The 16,063-nt window shown below is 43.7% G+C and overlaps 1 protein-coding gene across 6 annotated transcripts in view; it reads left to right on the top strand.

The window, feature by feature from the left end:
• The window catches only part of asb15 (ankyrin repeat and SOCS box containing 15), a 388,284-nt gene that overhangs the window by 22,366 nt on the left and 349,855 nt on the right, over positions 1-16,063 (top strand). For all 6 annotated transcript variants that reach the window (XM_062982329.1, XM_062982333.1, XM_062982332.1 and 3 more), the window contains one exon: positions 673-905. In XM_062982329.1, the coding sequence (XP_062838399.1) occupies positions 673-845 (173 nt within the window). In that variant the 3' untranslated portion in view covers positions 846-905. The remainder of the gene's footprint in view (positions 1-672; positions 906-16,063) is intronic.

Below are 16,063 nucleotides of genomic sequence, written 5' to 3'. Positions count from 1 at the left end.
TGAATTTTAGGATATGAGATTACCAACATGGAATTTAAGAGGTAGAAAAGTACGTACATGTATTCTGCAGCCCCAAATGTAGACACTGAAATAAATAGTATAAAAATCAGTGGGGAGAGGTAATGACTAAAAGGGAATGGCTGCTTTCATCTTTACCTGACTTGTGTAGTAATTAGTTTATTTGTTCATTGTCAATTTATGGCAATGCCATGAAATTCATTGGGTTTTCATATGCAAGGAATACTCAGAGGCATTTTTGCCTGTTCCTTTATCTAAATATAGCTTAGAATTCATTACGTTCTCCCATCCAAGTACTAATCAGAATTGACACTGCCTAGCTTCCAAAATCAGATGGATTCTGGTGCCTTCAGGGTATTTAGGCCATGGCATCATCACCAACAAGGATTATGATCTATGATCAAATGTCAATATGGGAATTAATATACTCTCAAAACTTGGGAATAGTAATTAGAGCCAACCCTATGCAGTTCCTCTGTGGGAATTCCTTTTTGCCAGCACTGGGAGCAGTTTATGCCATTGTGGCCGCCTAAATGTCTATAACACAAACTGTTTCATGAGTTCAGTGTTGCTCTGGATGTAGCTGAAGCAATACTTTATCAACATGGTTTCAATTGCATTTCTCCCTGGCTTTGTTTTGTTTTTGTCTTTTAGAGAATCCTCGTCCCCTAAAGCATTTGTGCCGCTTGAAAATACGGAAATACATGGGATTAGAGAGTACACAGAAGGCATTATCCATGAAGAAGCTTCCACTTCCACCAGTTCTTAAAGCATACATCTTATACAAAGAGTACGATCTTTATGGAAGAGAGATGCATTTGGCGTGATAGTCAGAAATCTTGACACAGTCACATGGATGATGAGCCCAGCTGAACATCTTTTGGTGTATTGACACTTACAATGAAAGTGCCACATGAACTAGATTCAAAAATAACTATTACTTACTGAAGCATATAAATAACTTTTTCACTGATGTTTTTTAAATGTTGTGATTATTTTTCAGACAGTTTTACTTTTTTGTGGGTGTTGTATGAGAAGGCTGACACAAAAAACCCAGAGATAGTCTTCTACTTGCACTCTCATAAGAATGAGTATCCATCATTCTGCACTTGCTTAAGTGTTTTCATATCAGCAATAGGAGATACTTTTTTCTGTTTGAGGTTCTTTGGCTCTGGTCATTTTCCTTTCTGACCAATAGCAGTATGAATATGATTTTAATTGAGTTTTAAAGCAACTACCTTTCTTAGTGGAGCCCTGGTGGTGTAGTGGGTTAAACTGCTGAGCTGCTGAACTTGCTGACCAAAAGGTCGACAGTTTGAATCCGGGGAATCCGGTGAGCTCCTGCTGTTAGCTCCAACCTAGCAGTTTGAAAACATGCAAATGTGAGTAGATCAATAGGTACCACTCCGGCGGGAAGGTAACAGCGCTCCATGCAGTCATGCTGGCCACATGAACTTGGAGGTGTCTATGGAAAGCGGCGGCTCTTCGGATTGGAAATGGAGATGAGCACCAACCCCCAGATTCAGACACGACTAGACTTAATGTCAGGGGAAAACCTTTACAGTACTTACCTTTCTTAGTAACACCATTCATGCATTATTTATGTATGTACCCATACATACAAACACACATTGTCAAAAATGAAGGAGACCATTAAGTGTTGCCTAATGGGTTTATGTAGAAGTGACACATTTAAAATATGCATATTAAATCATTTAAAATATGTGTAGACTGATAGCTTTTTATTTGCACAGCCATGTTACTACTGACATCAGTTCTTTCAGAGGTATTTTGCCTACATTTGCATGGCAATGAAAGGCTGGAAGGTCCTAGTGACATTTTACAGCAGAATGTTTTGCAGTCCTTCACATTCACACAAAAAATTACATAGAGGTATTGCATCCCTTCTCAGTGACATCTATGTAAGGAACGAGATAAATGTAATATTGGATTTACTACAGACTTAGAAGGAACTATCCAAGGTTCTGAATTTATTTCCAAAATAAGTTTGAGGTGTTTTGGATAGTGCCTTAAAGTCTGTGTTAAAACCTAGAGCAGATTCACTTCTCCCTGACATGGAAGTCATCAAGTGTGGTATGCACTTATGTATTTGTTCATGTATTGCAATATATAGGAGGGCTATGTATATTTCCTTCATATTGTTCAGTTTGTAATAAAATTAAAAGTAAATTTACTTCCTTTTCAGAGTGTCTCTGGACATCTTCAAAAAGTTTAATTACTGTGCACTGCAGAAACACCCAGGTTAGAGACACAAATTTAGCTAAGTATTGTTCACCTCTAAAACATTTTTGTTAATTTTTAGGAGTCAGATAATTTATCCTAAATTTCTTAGAGGTAGTTAACCAATTGCTGCATTATGTTTAAAGTCACTTAGCTTTTGTTTTCCCAATGTGTGACTTTAGAAAGAAATACTTTTGCTCTGTAGCACTCCCAGTGTTAGCTATTCCAATATTATTCTTGGCCTTCATCCAGCACTTGCCTTCTGAAAACAGCTCAACTTTAACAGCGGCATAATTGCAACTGCAAAATGCCACCCTTCCCCTCTCCTGGAATAACTTCAGTAGCAAAAAGCACCTGCCCTTGACCTCCCCCCCTAGGAATAACTCAAGTTGTAGGCACACCTCATACATAATTATAAGTTATACATTCTTTCCCCAGCTTTCTTCCAGCTGGTACTTCTTTCTTCCAGCTGATGTCATGAGTAATCCTTCACTATTCCTTTAGCTGCAGACATATAAAAGTTGTTAAGAAAGATGAAGGTGACACAGCAGAGACAGTAGTTTGTTTCCTGTATTGCAGTTAAAAAGTGTAACCTAGAGTAACAGATCCATATTACAGTAGAGTCTCACTTATCCAACATAAATGGGCCGGCAGAATGTTGGATAAGCGAATATGTTGGATAATAAGGAGAGATTAAGGAAAAGCCTATTAAATATCAAATTAGGTTATGATTTTACAAATTAAGCACCAAAACATCATGTTATAAAACAAATTGACAGAAAAAGTAGTTCAATACACAGTAATACTGTTGTAATTACTGTATTTACAAATTTAGCACCAAAATATTACAATGTATTGAAAACATTGACTACAAAAATGTGTTGGATAATCCAGAATGTTGGATAAGCGAGTGTTGGATAAGTGAGACTCTACTGTACTTCATATTTAGTTATGCTACATATTGACAATCATGGCATCATTGCCACGATTGTAAATGCTCCATAAATCCTGCATCAACTAGAAAGTTGTTCCTAGCCTTCTTTCAATGGTGAGTAAGACTGTGACAATCAGAAGTAGGACATTGTCTCAATTCCTAATTGTAGCTTTGCTTGCTGGCAGGGGGAGACTGGAAATGTTACTCTGCTTCACTTCAGTTGCTAGCTAAATAGACCTCCATTGCTTGGTACAGCTGTTGTGTGTTAAGGTAGGTTTTGGGTGGTTGGACTAGGACCTTTTACTTAGGGTTGTGCATTTGTATGGAATTACTTACCATTTCCATTTGTTCCATTTGTATGGCCCCATTTCCATTTCTGTCTGCTGCTTATGGAAATGGGCACCTATACGAATTGGCTTTTCTGTTCAAGTTCCGTACAAGTATTGAGAGGCTGGCGCTTGGCTGAAGGTCCTGCGAGTCAGGGCCTACAACCAAGCAACGAAAATCAGCCGACCAAACGGTTACAATTCCCCTCTTCTTTCGTTTCATTATTTCTTCTGTTCCCATGGGGTTGTACTGTTCCGTGCAATCAGAATGGACAAAATAGTACAAAACCATGAAAGAAACAGATGAAACAGGATTTGGGCCCAACTCTACTTTTACTTAGCTTCACATTCATAACTTAACCGGTGATGCAGGATCTCAACTAATGTCCATTTGTTTCTTGCAAAACCCCTGAAAAACCTGTAAATAGATGATAATGGGAATGCAGGTCCATGTCATGGCCATGGTTCCTTTTTCCTGTGAATTTCAATTCAGTTTTGGGGATGGGGGATCATTTATCTATTCATATAGGGAAAAGCGACATAATGTAGCACAGGGGTCCTCAAACTTTTAAAGCAAAGGGCCGGTCCACAATCCTTCAGACTGTTGAGGGGCCGAATTATCATTTGGGGAAAAAAAAACCCCGAACAAATTCCTACGCACACTGCACATATCTTATTTGCAGTGCAAAACAACGACAATAACATTGAAAGAACAATACAATATTTAAAAATGAAAATAATTTTAACCAACATAAACCTATCAGGATTTCAATAGGAAGTGTGGGCCTGCTTCTCGCCAATAAGATAGTCAGGTTAATTAGGATTATTGTTGTTGTGTGTCTTCAAGTCATTTCAGACTTTGGGCGAGCTTAAGTCCAAAATTATTTATTTATTCATTTACTACATTTATTTACTACATTTGTATCCCACCCTAACCACCCCGAAGGGAACTCAGAGCAGCTGTATGTACATACAGTTTTTTCTTCGTGTACTCTGTGAATGCACACTAATGGAGAACGCTGCGCCTGCGCAGGCTCCAACGGATACTCTTCCAAGCTAAAGTTTGAAATTTGGCGGTAACCCCGCCCCTCTTCCCGGAGGGTATAAAGGGCGCCCTCCGCGCCCGCTCTCCAGTTCCTTTTTTTCCGCCGCAAAGCTCACTTCGGACTCTTCGTTCTTATGTCAACCACGCGCTTTAAACGGTGCACTCAGTGTGCCGCTAAGATTCCAGATTCCGACGGCCACGCTAAGTGCCTTTTCTGCCTTGGCGAAAGCCACGTCGTCGGTACCTGCCGTTTTTGCCTGGCCTTTACAGCTCAGGCCAGAAGAAATAGAGCTGCGAGACTCCGCGCAGCTCTTTACGAAAAAACTCTTGCTCCTGAGGCTTCTACTTCCACCTCGGCCTCGATGGCGTCCAGGCCTGCTCCGTCGGTGTCATCTAAAACCTCGAAAACCTCGAGACCGCGACCGACCAAACCGCCCTGCACGGTGACCACCGCTACGGTATCCACCCGATCGGGCAAGATGGGCCCTTCATCAACTTCGAGTTCGGTGGCTTCGGCCATTTCCACTCGATCCCGCCTGGCTGCGCCGCCATCTTCTTCCGCCATGAAGATTGCCTTCAAGAGGGCTCAGGAGGAATCCAGACAGGCTCAATCTGACTCGGCAGCTGTGTGCCCGATTCCCCCGACGCCGGGAAAATCGCTGAGGGTCGCGTCGAAACAACCCCCAGCAAAGAAAAGAATGATCCAGAGGTCGTCCTCCTCAGCGTCTTCGAAGAAGGACGTCCCCTCCTCTGGGCCTTCCTCTAGGAGATCCTCTCCTATCCAACCGGCACAACGCCTCCGCTCCTCTTCCTCTCCTCATGGTCAGTCCTCGGATGTGGACGCTCAAGCCTCCCCCGACCGGTCGGTCAGGACGGTTATTAAGGCTCCCCAGCCGGCACCATCTCGTCTTCCGGCTCGACAAGAACTCTTTCCCCCGGCTCAAACACCTGAGAGGGGTAGACAGATGACGCGCTTAGCCCGCGCCGCCCAGGCCTCCGCGTCCAAGGGCGTTCCTCCACAGCCGGCTCTCCCTGCTCCTGAGGTTATACCTCATCAGGACTCTGTGCTTGTTTCTCCTCCCCGGTCCCCTCAAGGGCCCGAGGAGGATGACCCCGATATCGAACGCCCCGAGTCGATACTCTCCGCCTCTGTGGTTTCTCTCGGTCTCGACCTCTCCCCGCCTCACGACGCCTACGAGGTCGACCCACCTTCCCCGACGGATAATATCCGGGCTTTCTCCGACCAGATGGTCAGAATGGCAGACGCTCTGGGGATGGAAATTAAACAAACTTCAAAGGCTGTTACCGACCCCGTTTTCAAGAGGGTTCAAGCCCAAGCCCCGCCGGCCACCTTGCTGCCTTTTCTTCCATACCTCCTGGACGTCATCCAGGCATCTTGGAAGACTCCATCTTCGATACCTCCAACCTCTAAGAAAATAGAGGCCTGGTACCGAACCGATGACGAAGCCTTGGAATGGCTCAAGCATCACCCTGACCCAAACTCCATGGTGGTAAAGGCCTCCCAATCGTCGGGTCGACAATCCAACTCCCCGGCCGACAGAGAGGGCAAACGCTTCGATGCGGTAGGCCGCAAGTTGTACTCCGGTGCTCTCCTCCTTTGCCGCATGGCAAACTACGGGGCCTGCATGGGCGTTTATCAACAGATCCTCTGGGAGAAAGCCCAACCTTTCTTCGCCAAACTTTCTGACGAAGACCGGTCAGTCCTTTCGACCCTCCAACAGGAGGCGGACTCTCTCGCACACCACCAAATTCAAATGGCTAAGCATACCGGTGATACCGCCGGAAAAATGATTGCCCACGCGGTCGCGATCAGACGGCACGCATGGCTTCGGTCCTCAGGACTCTCTTCTTCCTCTCGACAAGTGATCGAAGACCTTCCTTTCAACACCCAGGGCCTTTTCAATTCTGGCACTGATGATAAACTTAAGTCCAATCACGACTTCAAGATTCTCGCAACAAAGTGCGGGACCGATCAACCTCAGGCTCAGCGGACCCGATGGTTCCCGCAACGGTACCGTCGCTACCCTCAGCCTTTTCGTCACCAGCCGTTTCGACGCTCGTCGAGCTCGAGTCACCACAGTCATCACCAACAACCTCGCCGCCAGCACCAGGTCCCGAAAGGTCGGGGCAAAGGTCCTGCAGCTATGCCACAACCCCAACGTCGGGCCTGACGCCTACTCTCTCGGGGATCTTTCTATCTCCACTACTACTGCCACTACCATGCCGTTCCTAGGCCCCGACCAGATCCTTCCTCTCTGCTCTTTCCTCGACCGCCTAGCTCCTTTCTACCGCGAATGGGAGTCTATCACCTCAGATGCCTGGGTTCTTCGCATTGTCAGAGACGGCTATGCCTTGGAATTCGAAACTTTGCCACCCACGGGTCACATCCTCCACACCGACCCTTCACCGGAAATATGCGCCGAGGTCGACTCCCTTCTGGCGAAAGGCGCAATCCAGCCTTCTCCTTCCGAGCAGGACACTCGAGGTTTCTTCTCGAGATACTTTACGGTTCCCAAGCGGGGCGGAGGCCTTCGGCCTATCCTCAATCTACGGGCTCTAAACCTCTTCATTCTGCCTTCAAAATTTCGAATGGTTTCAGTGGCCTCCATCCTCCCGATGCTCCGACACGGAGACTACTTCGCCTCTATAGACTTACGCGACGCGTATTTCCACGTCTCGGTGCGTCGATCCCACAGACGCTTCCTTTCCTTCAAGCTCCTGGGACAATCTTACCAGTTCACAGTTCTCCCTTTCGGCCTCGTCACGGCCCCAAGGGTCTTTACAAAGGTGGTCGCCGTGGTGGCAGCGCACCTCAGGAAACAGGGCATTATGGTCTTTCCTTATCTGGACGATTGGATGATTGTCGCGTCCGATCCCTCATCCCTTCAAAACCATGTCTCACAGACTCTTTCTCTCCTGCAACGGCTGGGCCTTCAGTTGAATGTCTCAAAGTCTCAACTCCTCCCAACCACAGAAATCCGTTTCATCGGAGCTCTCTTCAACTCCATCACGGAAACCGCCTCCCTACCGAAGGACAGGTTCCTAGCCCTTCAACAGCACCTTTCCCTCCTCCTCCGCAACCGCAGGATCCGGGCCCACGCGGTCCAAGTTCTCCTGGGTCACATGGCCTCCACGGTCATGGTTACTCCTTTTGCCAGACTACGTCTCAGACCTCTCCAAAGATGGTTCATAGACTCTTTCAAACCCCATCGGCACCCGAGCTCAATGTTTCTCACGGTACCGAACCAGGTTCGCCTCTCCCTTCGCTGGTGGCAGGACCCAGCGAATGTTTGTGTGGGACTTCCCTTCCATCCCTCCCTTCCGTCAGTCACCATCACGACCGACGCCTCCAATTTTGCGTGGGGAGCCCACATGTCGAACCTCACCGTCAGGGACCTATGGTCCACCCAAGAAAGGTCTCACCACATAAACTTTCTAGAACTGTTATCAATCTTCAAAGCCCTCCGGGCGTTTGCTCGCTTTCTTCCCCACAAGACCGTTCTGATCCAAACGGACAACGTAGTAGCCATGTACTACATCAACAAACAAGGGGGTACGGGCTCGAGAAAACTCATGGCTCTCTCGATGGACATTTGGCTATGGTGCATAGCGAGACACATAACTCTGTCGGCAGTTCACCTTCCGGGGGCTCAAAATACTTTAGCAGACTCTCTAAGCAGAATAACGACCTCCCCCCACGAGTGGCGTCTCGATCCCGAGATCCTGAAATCCGTCTTCGACGATTGGGGCTGGCCAGCTCTGGACCTTTTTGCCTCCCCCTCGAACGCTCAACTTCCTCGATTCGGAGCGAGACTACCTCCATACTCGACTCCGGGCTGTCTCGGAGACGCGTTTCTCCTCGACTGGACTCTCGAACCCGTCTATCTTTTTCCTCCCTTCCCTCTCATCTCGAGAGTGATAGAGAGACTCTATCTAACACCGACATCGGCCATCCTGATCGCCCCTGCATGGCCACGCCAGCCGTGGTATCCCACGCTGCTCCGGATGTGTGCGGATCCCCCCCGCACCCTCCCAATTCTCCCTCATCTACTATCTTCACAGAAGGGACAGGTTCTCCACCCCGACGTCCCGTCCCTGCACCTGACTGCCTGGAGGATACTTCCTTAAACTATCTCCACCCAGACCTGCAGGCGATCCTCCGCGCTGCTCACAAACCGGCCACATCGAAAGCCTATGCTTACAAGCTGGCAAAATTCCAAACTTTCCTTCGGGACCGACGCGTCGATCCCGCCTCTACTTCGATCCCGCTGGTCATGGACTTCCTACTTTCTCTTGCGGATCGTCAACTTTCTCTGGCCTCGATAAAATCCTATCTCGCTGCTCTCTCCTGGCATTTCCAACGTCAGGGACAACCCTCTCTTTTTTCTAACAACCTCATTAAGACCTTCCTTCGAGGTTACAACAACTTGCATCCTCCAGTCCAACCTCCGACTCCCGGATGGAGCCTCGAACTCGTCCTTTCTCAACTAGCTTCAGCTCCCTTCGAACCTATGGCCTCTGCAGACCTTCACCTTCTCTCTTGGAAGACTGCCTTCCTCATCGCTATCACCTCTGCCCGCAGGCCTTCGGAATTGGCTGCTCTCCGGGTGGACGAACCCTACCTTCGTTTCCACCACGACAGGGCTGTCCTTTGCCCGGACATCACCTTCCTACCTAAGGTGGTCTCTGCTTTTCACCTGAACCAGGACATAATACTTCCTGCTTTCTTCCCCAATCCTTCTTCTTCTCTAGAATGGAAACTCCATCTCCTCGATGTCAGGAGAGCCCTCCTTTTCTACAAGGACAGGACTAAGGACATACGTAAGTCACCTAGACTTTTTGTGGCTTACGCTACCCACAAACTGGGCGAACCTCTTTCTTCCCAAAGACTCTCACACTGGATTGCTCAGACCATTGAGCTCGCTTATCAGCTGGCCAAACGCCAGCCCCCCTCTTCGATCCGCCCTAGATCTACAAGGGGCCTTTCCACCTCTACGGCCTTCCTGAGGGGCGTCCCTCTCGACTCCATCTGTCGAGCGGCTATCTGGTCCACTCCATCCACCTTTGTTTCACACTACAGGATGGACTCAAAGAACCTCAAGGACTCGGCCTTTGCCAGGTCCGTCCTTTCCTCCTGCCTTACCTAATGTTGTTGCCTTACTCAAAACCAGTTTTCGGGTTTATCCTTCTTACAGGCTGACCGTTGTCATCCACCCCGTTTGTAATCGATGTGCTCAGGGTTTCTTTAACATAGTGCTTGTGTACTATACTTACCCACTGCACTGAAATGTAATTTTTTCTTTGAATACTTCTCCCTCTGTTTTTCAGAGAATGACTTTATGCCTACCTCTGTATTTTCTTACAGACTATTGCCCACTTACTATGTTATGATTCTGTTCTGGATCCTAACTCAAGGATCGGTTTTATTGCACTATATGCTATTGCATCGCTTACTTGACCATTGCATTTGCCTGTTTTTGCACCTTGTGCTCAATAAATGTGTTTGGACACTAGACTGGTTATCGGGTTTGCTATCCCACCTACCTACACCTTAGCTTGCTAGTCTCCATTAGTGTGCATTCACAGAGTACACGAAGAAAAAGGACAGGTTGCTTACCTGTAACCGTGTTTCTTCAAGTGTACTCTGTGAATTCACACAGTCCCGCCCTTCCTTCCCCACAGGCAAACCTCTCCCTTTCTCGCTGCCTTTGCGGCGTAGGAACTGGAGAGCGGGCGCGGAGGGCGCCCTTTATACCCTCCGGGAAGAGGGGCGGGGTTACCGCCAAATTTCAAACTTTAGCTTGGAAGAGTATCCGTTGGAGCCTGCGCAGGCGCAGCGTTCTCCATTAGTGTGAATTCACAGAGTACACTCGAAGAAACACGGTTACAGGTAAGCAACCTGTCCATATTATATTATTAGCATAGCACAATATTAGCATTATATATTACTATATTGAAATATATCACTATACTGTAATATTATATGTAATATATAACATATAATTAATATTATATGGTGTTATTATTAGTATTATATTGTATAAAATAATAATATTATTATCAATATCATATGTATATACAATATATTATATTATTAAAATGGATATAAAAATATCATATTATAAATGAGGGCGGGGGCCAGGTAAATGACCTTGGAGGGCCGCATCCGGCCCCCGGGCCTTAGTTTGGGGACCCCTGATGTAGCAGGACAAGGCATACACATAATGTATGCATTGTCCCAAATCCAATCTCTGGCATCTCAAGAGTCAATAACAAATTATGCAAAAGACTAGTAATGAAATCCTAGAAACTTTGTCAACTAAGCTGACAATAGACACGAAAATACTTGGCCCAGATATAAGGCAGTTTCCTATTTTTTTTGCCTTTAACTTCCATAGCAATTGTTTTTATTGGCAACAACAGTGCCACTTCATGGTAATTCCGAGTCACACCCCCATTTAAATATACAGGAATATTTTGAAGCAGTAAAAGGTAATCACATTTATTACACTTATCTTCCTATTTGTTTTATGTTCATGACTACTTTGCAAGACAGGCTTGTATGAGAATCAGTTCCTGGTTGTAGCCAATAAATCTTCATGCGTGGTGATGTTGTATGGCATGGATATGAACACATTTCTTCATTCCAGCAACAAGAACAAGTGTGCTGATGGTTAACCATTTGATGATACATGGCTTTTAAAATAATTAGCAGTTTTATACTGATATTTAAACACATAAAGCACGGGCCATGCATCCTCCTAATGATGCAAGATAGAAAAATATTGTCAGAGTGAAGAAAGGCAAAATATGGGTATTTAATATAGTGAACTAGAAAATGATCTATTAATTGACTAATAGTAGTCAGCAATTCACTACCAAAGAGTGTGGAAAAATATTCCCCTTTCCATCTTACCAGTTGGGTATATCTGGGGTATACTAGGTGGAGTTAGACTATAAAGTCAGTCTTCTGTGTTTTATTTTGCCCCCTCCAATTTGTTTGTGCTTAAATTATCCCTGCTGACAGCACCCAACGCAAGCTAGCTGGATGATACACATACGAGGCATGTGGACATAATCTCTTACTGACTTGTGCCTATTTTAGAGGAAGGGAGAGACGGTATGTATGGTGGTTGCACAAGAGCAAAGCATTGAGCCCCAAGGTTATTGGGGGCAAACATGAAGAGTGAAAGGACAGTTGAGAGTTAGCAGTGGAAGTTGAGGTCTCTTCCACACAGCTAAATAAAATCCCACATTTTCTGCTTTGATCTGGAATATATGGCAGTGTGGACTCGGATAATCCAATTCAAAGCAGATATTGTGTGATTTTCCGCCTTGATGTTCTGGGTTATATGGCTGTATGGAAGGGCCCTGAGATAAGAAACAGGAAGGATAACCAGAAGCATTGCAATTCTGATAGATTTCTGCCTAGAATAAATCAAAATATCTATTTGTTTATACAACATGGAAAATGTCCTTTGTAATGAGGCATCAGAGATGGAAGTACAGTAGAGTCTCACTTATCCAAGCTAAACGGGCCAGCAGAAGCTTGGATAAGCGAATATCTTGGATAATAAGGAGGGATTAAGGAAAAGTCTATTAAACATCAAATTAGGTTATGATTTTACAAATTAAGCACCAAAACATCATGTTATACAACAAATTTGACAGAAAAAGTAGTTCAATATGCAGTAATGTTAGGTTGTAATTACTGTATTTACGACTTTAGCACCAAAATATCACGATATATTGAAAACATTGACTACAAAAATGACTTGGATTATCCAGAGGCTTGGATAAGTGAGACTCTACTGTATTATATTTTTATTTGACCCCAACTTTGCAAAGGCAGATAGTTGCTACACTTAGGATCATCCCTTGAGCACATAACTTATTTACATGGATGTGAGAGAGATGGAGGAGCTCTACTATGTACTTCAGCATGAGAAGTGGTGTTGTTACACTAAAATTACTATGTAATTGAAAAAATTAAACTGCCATAGTTAAACACTGAATCAATTAAATAGACAATCCAAAACATTTTTCAAGGTCCATTTCCCCATAGCAGGCAATTCTCAAAGGTCTGCCAAAACAAACAGGTCTTCACTTGCCTGCAGAAAGTTAGCAAGGAGAACTCTGACATATCTGGAAAGGAAGTCTTGAGCATGGAAGCAACTATCAAATATTTTTGAAATAAGGACAAAGTGCTAGTGGGCATATTAAAAGACTGATTTAAAACAACCGCAACATGACAAATTGAATTGGCATTGATGAGTTAACTTGCTGCTACATCACCATATAAATTAAACCCATGACTATCAAAGAGGTTAGAATAGTAGGGCAAATATAACCTATATCTCTGATATACCATCACATTTTTGGTTTTTTATTCTCCTTTTTATGTATGTGGAGAAAAATATGGAAGATGCATGAGGAACAAGTCAAAGGAGGACAATGAGATGATGATGATGATGATGATGATGATGATGATGATGATGATGATGATGATGATGAAATGTATAATATGAAAGTACCTTGGTTGTATGACTCAAACATTATAATGGTATATTCATATTAAAGCTATCTGGAGAGAAGCAATGTGAGATAATAGTTTAGATATGGCTTTGCCTAGTGTGTTGACTATAAAATAATTCATAGTCAGCATAAAACAATGAACACATGATCTGAAAGAGAATTCATTGTGTTTTCACACTATGGTATCCTGCATTACTATGAGTTGCACCATATCACCTTGGTTAATGATTGGGCTGGCCCAAGTGTAAATTTTGCATCAAATGCTAGAACCAAAAATAATAATATATATACATTTCATTGTTGTCTTTGTGCTGCTCTTATTACAGATAAAAGAGGAAAGGCCATTACTCTCATTTGACTTCATGGTTACAATACCAGAGCAGATGACCTGAACAATGGAATTGTTTGGCAAAGAATTCCAGTGGAAAAGATATTCCTTCACATGGCTCCAACACGTTTCACCCCATTCGCTTGACTGATACCACTGTTAAATGTAGATGATGACACATTATTCTGAAGGACAGGACAGTATGCACAATTTTCAATTGTCCTATTGATTTCATGGGTAATCAGGTTGTCTGTGTGGCCACTATGTTTAGTCCCTGAAAGGTTCAACTTCTTTTACCTTCTTTGTTTTTCTTGATTAAAACGGTGCTCTGAGATATTGGTTCAGCCCATGCTATAAGGAAGGACAGTGTCATACCACCTCATCAGACGGGGTGATTTTAGTGCCTTAGGATGCTTCCATCTCATCTGGAAGACTGATGGACTCGCTGTCCATCAGACAACACAATGGAGCTTCCCATGGAAGCCCCTTCTCCAAATGGATGGAAAGCATTACTGGATACTTTCCTTTCAACATGGGAGGCTTTCCGTGTTGTGATGGCTTCAATGGAGCCAGCACAAGGCTTTCTCGCAATGGTGACACTTTCCCCAAATGATGGGGAAAGTGTCATTGAAAGGGAGCTGTGTGCAGGGAGACAAATTCGCCCCGCTGTTCCCTCTCTCCTCCCTAGAAGCCCAGTGAAGCAGGACGCTTTATGATGAGGTTGTTATAGCAGGAATATGCTGTTTTTAATGTTGTTGTTTTTTGTTTGTTTCATGATCTTTGTAATGATTTTAATTGGCTATTTTGCTTTTTGAAATATTTCTAGATATTCTTATTAATGATTTTGCATGTTTTTAATCTGATCTGGTTGTAATATTTCATAAACAGATTTGTCTCCTAATATCAGGGAAAGACTGGAAAACAAAGGAAGTAACAACAACAACAACAACAACAACAACAACAACAACAACAACACCTTCTGTCCTTTTGGTTCAGATTAGTGTTGCTGGGTAAAATAAGTACAGTAGAGTCTCACTTATCCAACTTAAACGGGCCGGCAGAACATTGGATAAGCGAATATGTTGGATAATAAGGAGAGATTAAGGAGAAGCCTATTAAACATCAAATTAGGTTATGATTTTACAAATTAAGCACCAAAACATCATGTTATACAACAAATTTGACAGCAAAAGTAGTTCAATATGCAGTAATGCTACATAGTAATTACTGTATTTACAAATTTAGCACCAAAATATCACAATGTATTGAAAACATTGACTACAAAAATGCATTGGATAATCCAGAACATTGGATAAGTGAGTGTTGGATAAGTGAGACTCTACTGTAACAGTGTTCTCTTTTCTGAACCAAATGGCTGTAGGAATTCTCTAGCCAACGACCCTGATCTGTTTAAAGTCAGAAAAATCAAGCCATGAAATATGTCTTGGTCACTCCAGGACTGTGTTTAGAAGTGGAGATAGGTTTCCAAAATACTCTTACTGTCAATTGGTGTTCCCTAACATTTAACTAAAATCTACTTTCCTGTAATTTTAATCCAGTTGCATCTTGTTCTGACTTCTGGAACAAGTCTTTGATCTCGTACTTAATACAGACCTTTAGACATTTGAAGTATGTTACTATGCAACCCCCTTTCTTTTTGTCATCTGAGTTAAATACACACTGTTTGTCAACCTTTTCTCACCACCACTAAACTTTCATTGCTGTCAACCTCTGAATCATTCCAGATTGTGTGTATCTCTTGAAAAGTGCAGTGTGTACAACTGAACACAGTGCTCTAAATGAGATTGGAGTAGTGCAAAATAAAGTAGAACTAATAATACTTTAGGAGCCCCTGGTGGCGTGAAATCCTCAAATGTGGATGTATTTATATTTTTGAGATCTGAATGGAGAAAAGATTCTGAAGGAAGATCTGACCCCATCCTGACCTTCTCCTCACCCTTCCTTAAGTGAAGCATCCAAATCCTAAATGCTAGCTACCCATGTTAGTATTTCACCAAATCAACGTTATTAAAAGAGATCTTCTCAAAGAAACTACTTCCACCAGATTCCAAAACCTTTTTCCAGGCAATACGCCCATGCCAAACGCACTTTTCCACCTTCTATGTCTTGTAACCCACAGGAATATTTATGGAGATTTCATCTTCACCAAATAAGCAGCTGGGGTGTTCTCTAACAGTACACTTCCATTTCTCAGCCCCTTCTACATGCCATAGACAAGGAGCAAGTGTCCATTTAGTCCTTTCCCCGTGGGATGGGGCATAAAATGTTAATTTTGTCTGTACTCTGTCCAAGCACCATAAATCACTCTCTTCACATCTAATTTGTCATGATAAAATGTATGATGAAAGTAGGGTAATTCAATGGGCCAGAGATTATTAGGACTTTCCCCTAAAGCAATCCTAGATCATTCCCTCATAGGAGCGTAACCAACACCATAGAAGGCAGGCCCACCTGTTCATCAAACTGTGGGAAGAGAAGGTCATTCCACTTCAAACTCACATAGCAATCTTCTCTCCATTGGCTCTTCCACACCTATAAAAAGAACTTTTAACAAAATGTAATTGTTTTATAGTGGACAAACACAGGTTTTCAAT

This window comes from Anolis carolinensis, chromosome 5, assembly GCF_035594765.1.
Source record: "Anolis carolinensis isolate JA03-04 chromosome 5, rAnoCar3.1.pri, whole genome shotgun sequence".
Taxonomy (NCBI): Eukaryota; Metazoa; Chordata; class Lepidosauria; order Squamata; family Dactyloidae; genus Anolis; species Anolis carolinensis.
The sequence above is the reverse complement of the archived record's forward strand: the minus strand, read 5'-3'. Positions and strand labels throughout refer to the sequence as shown.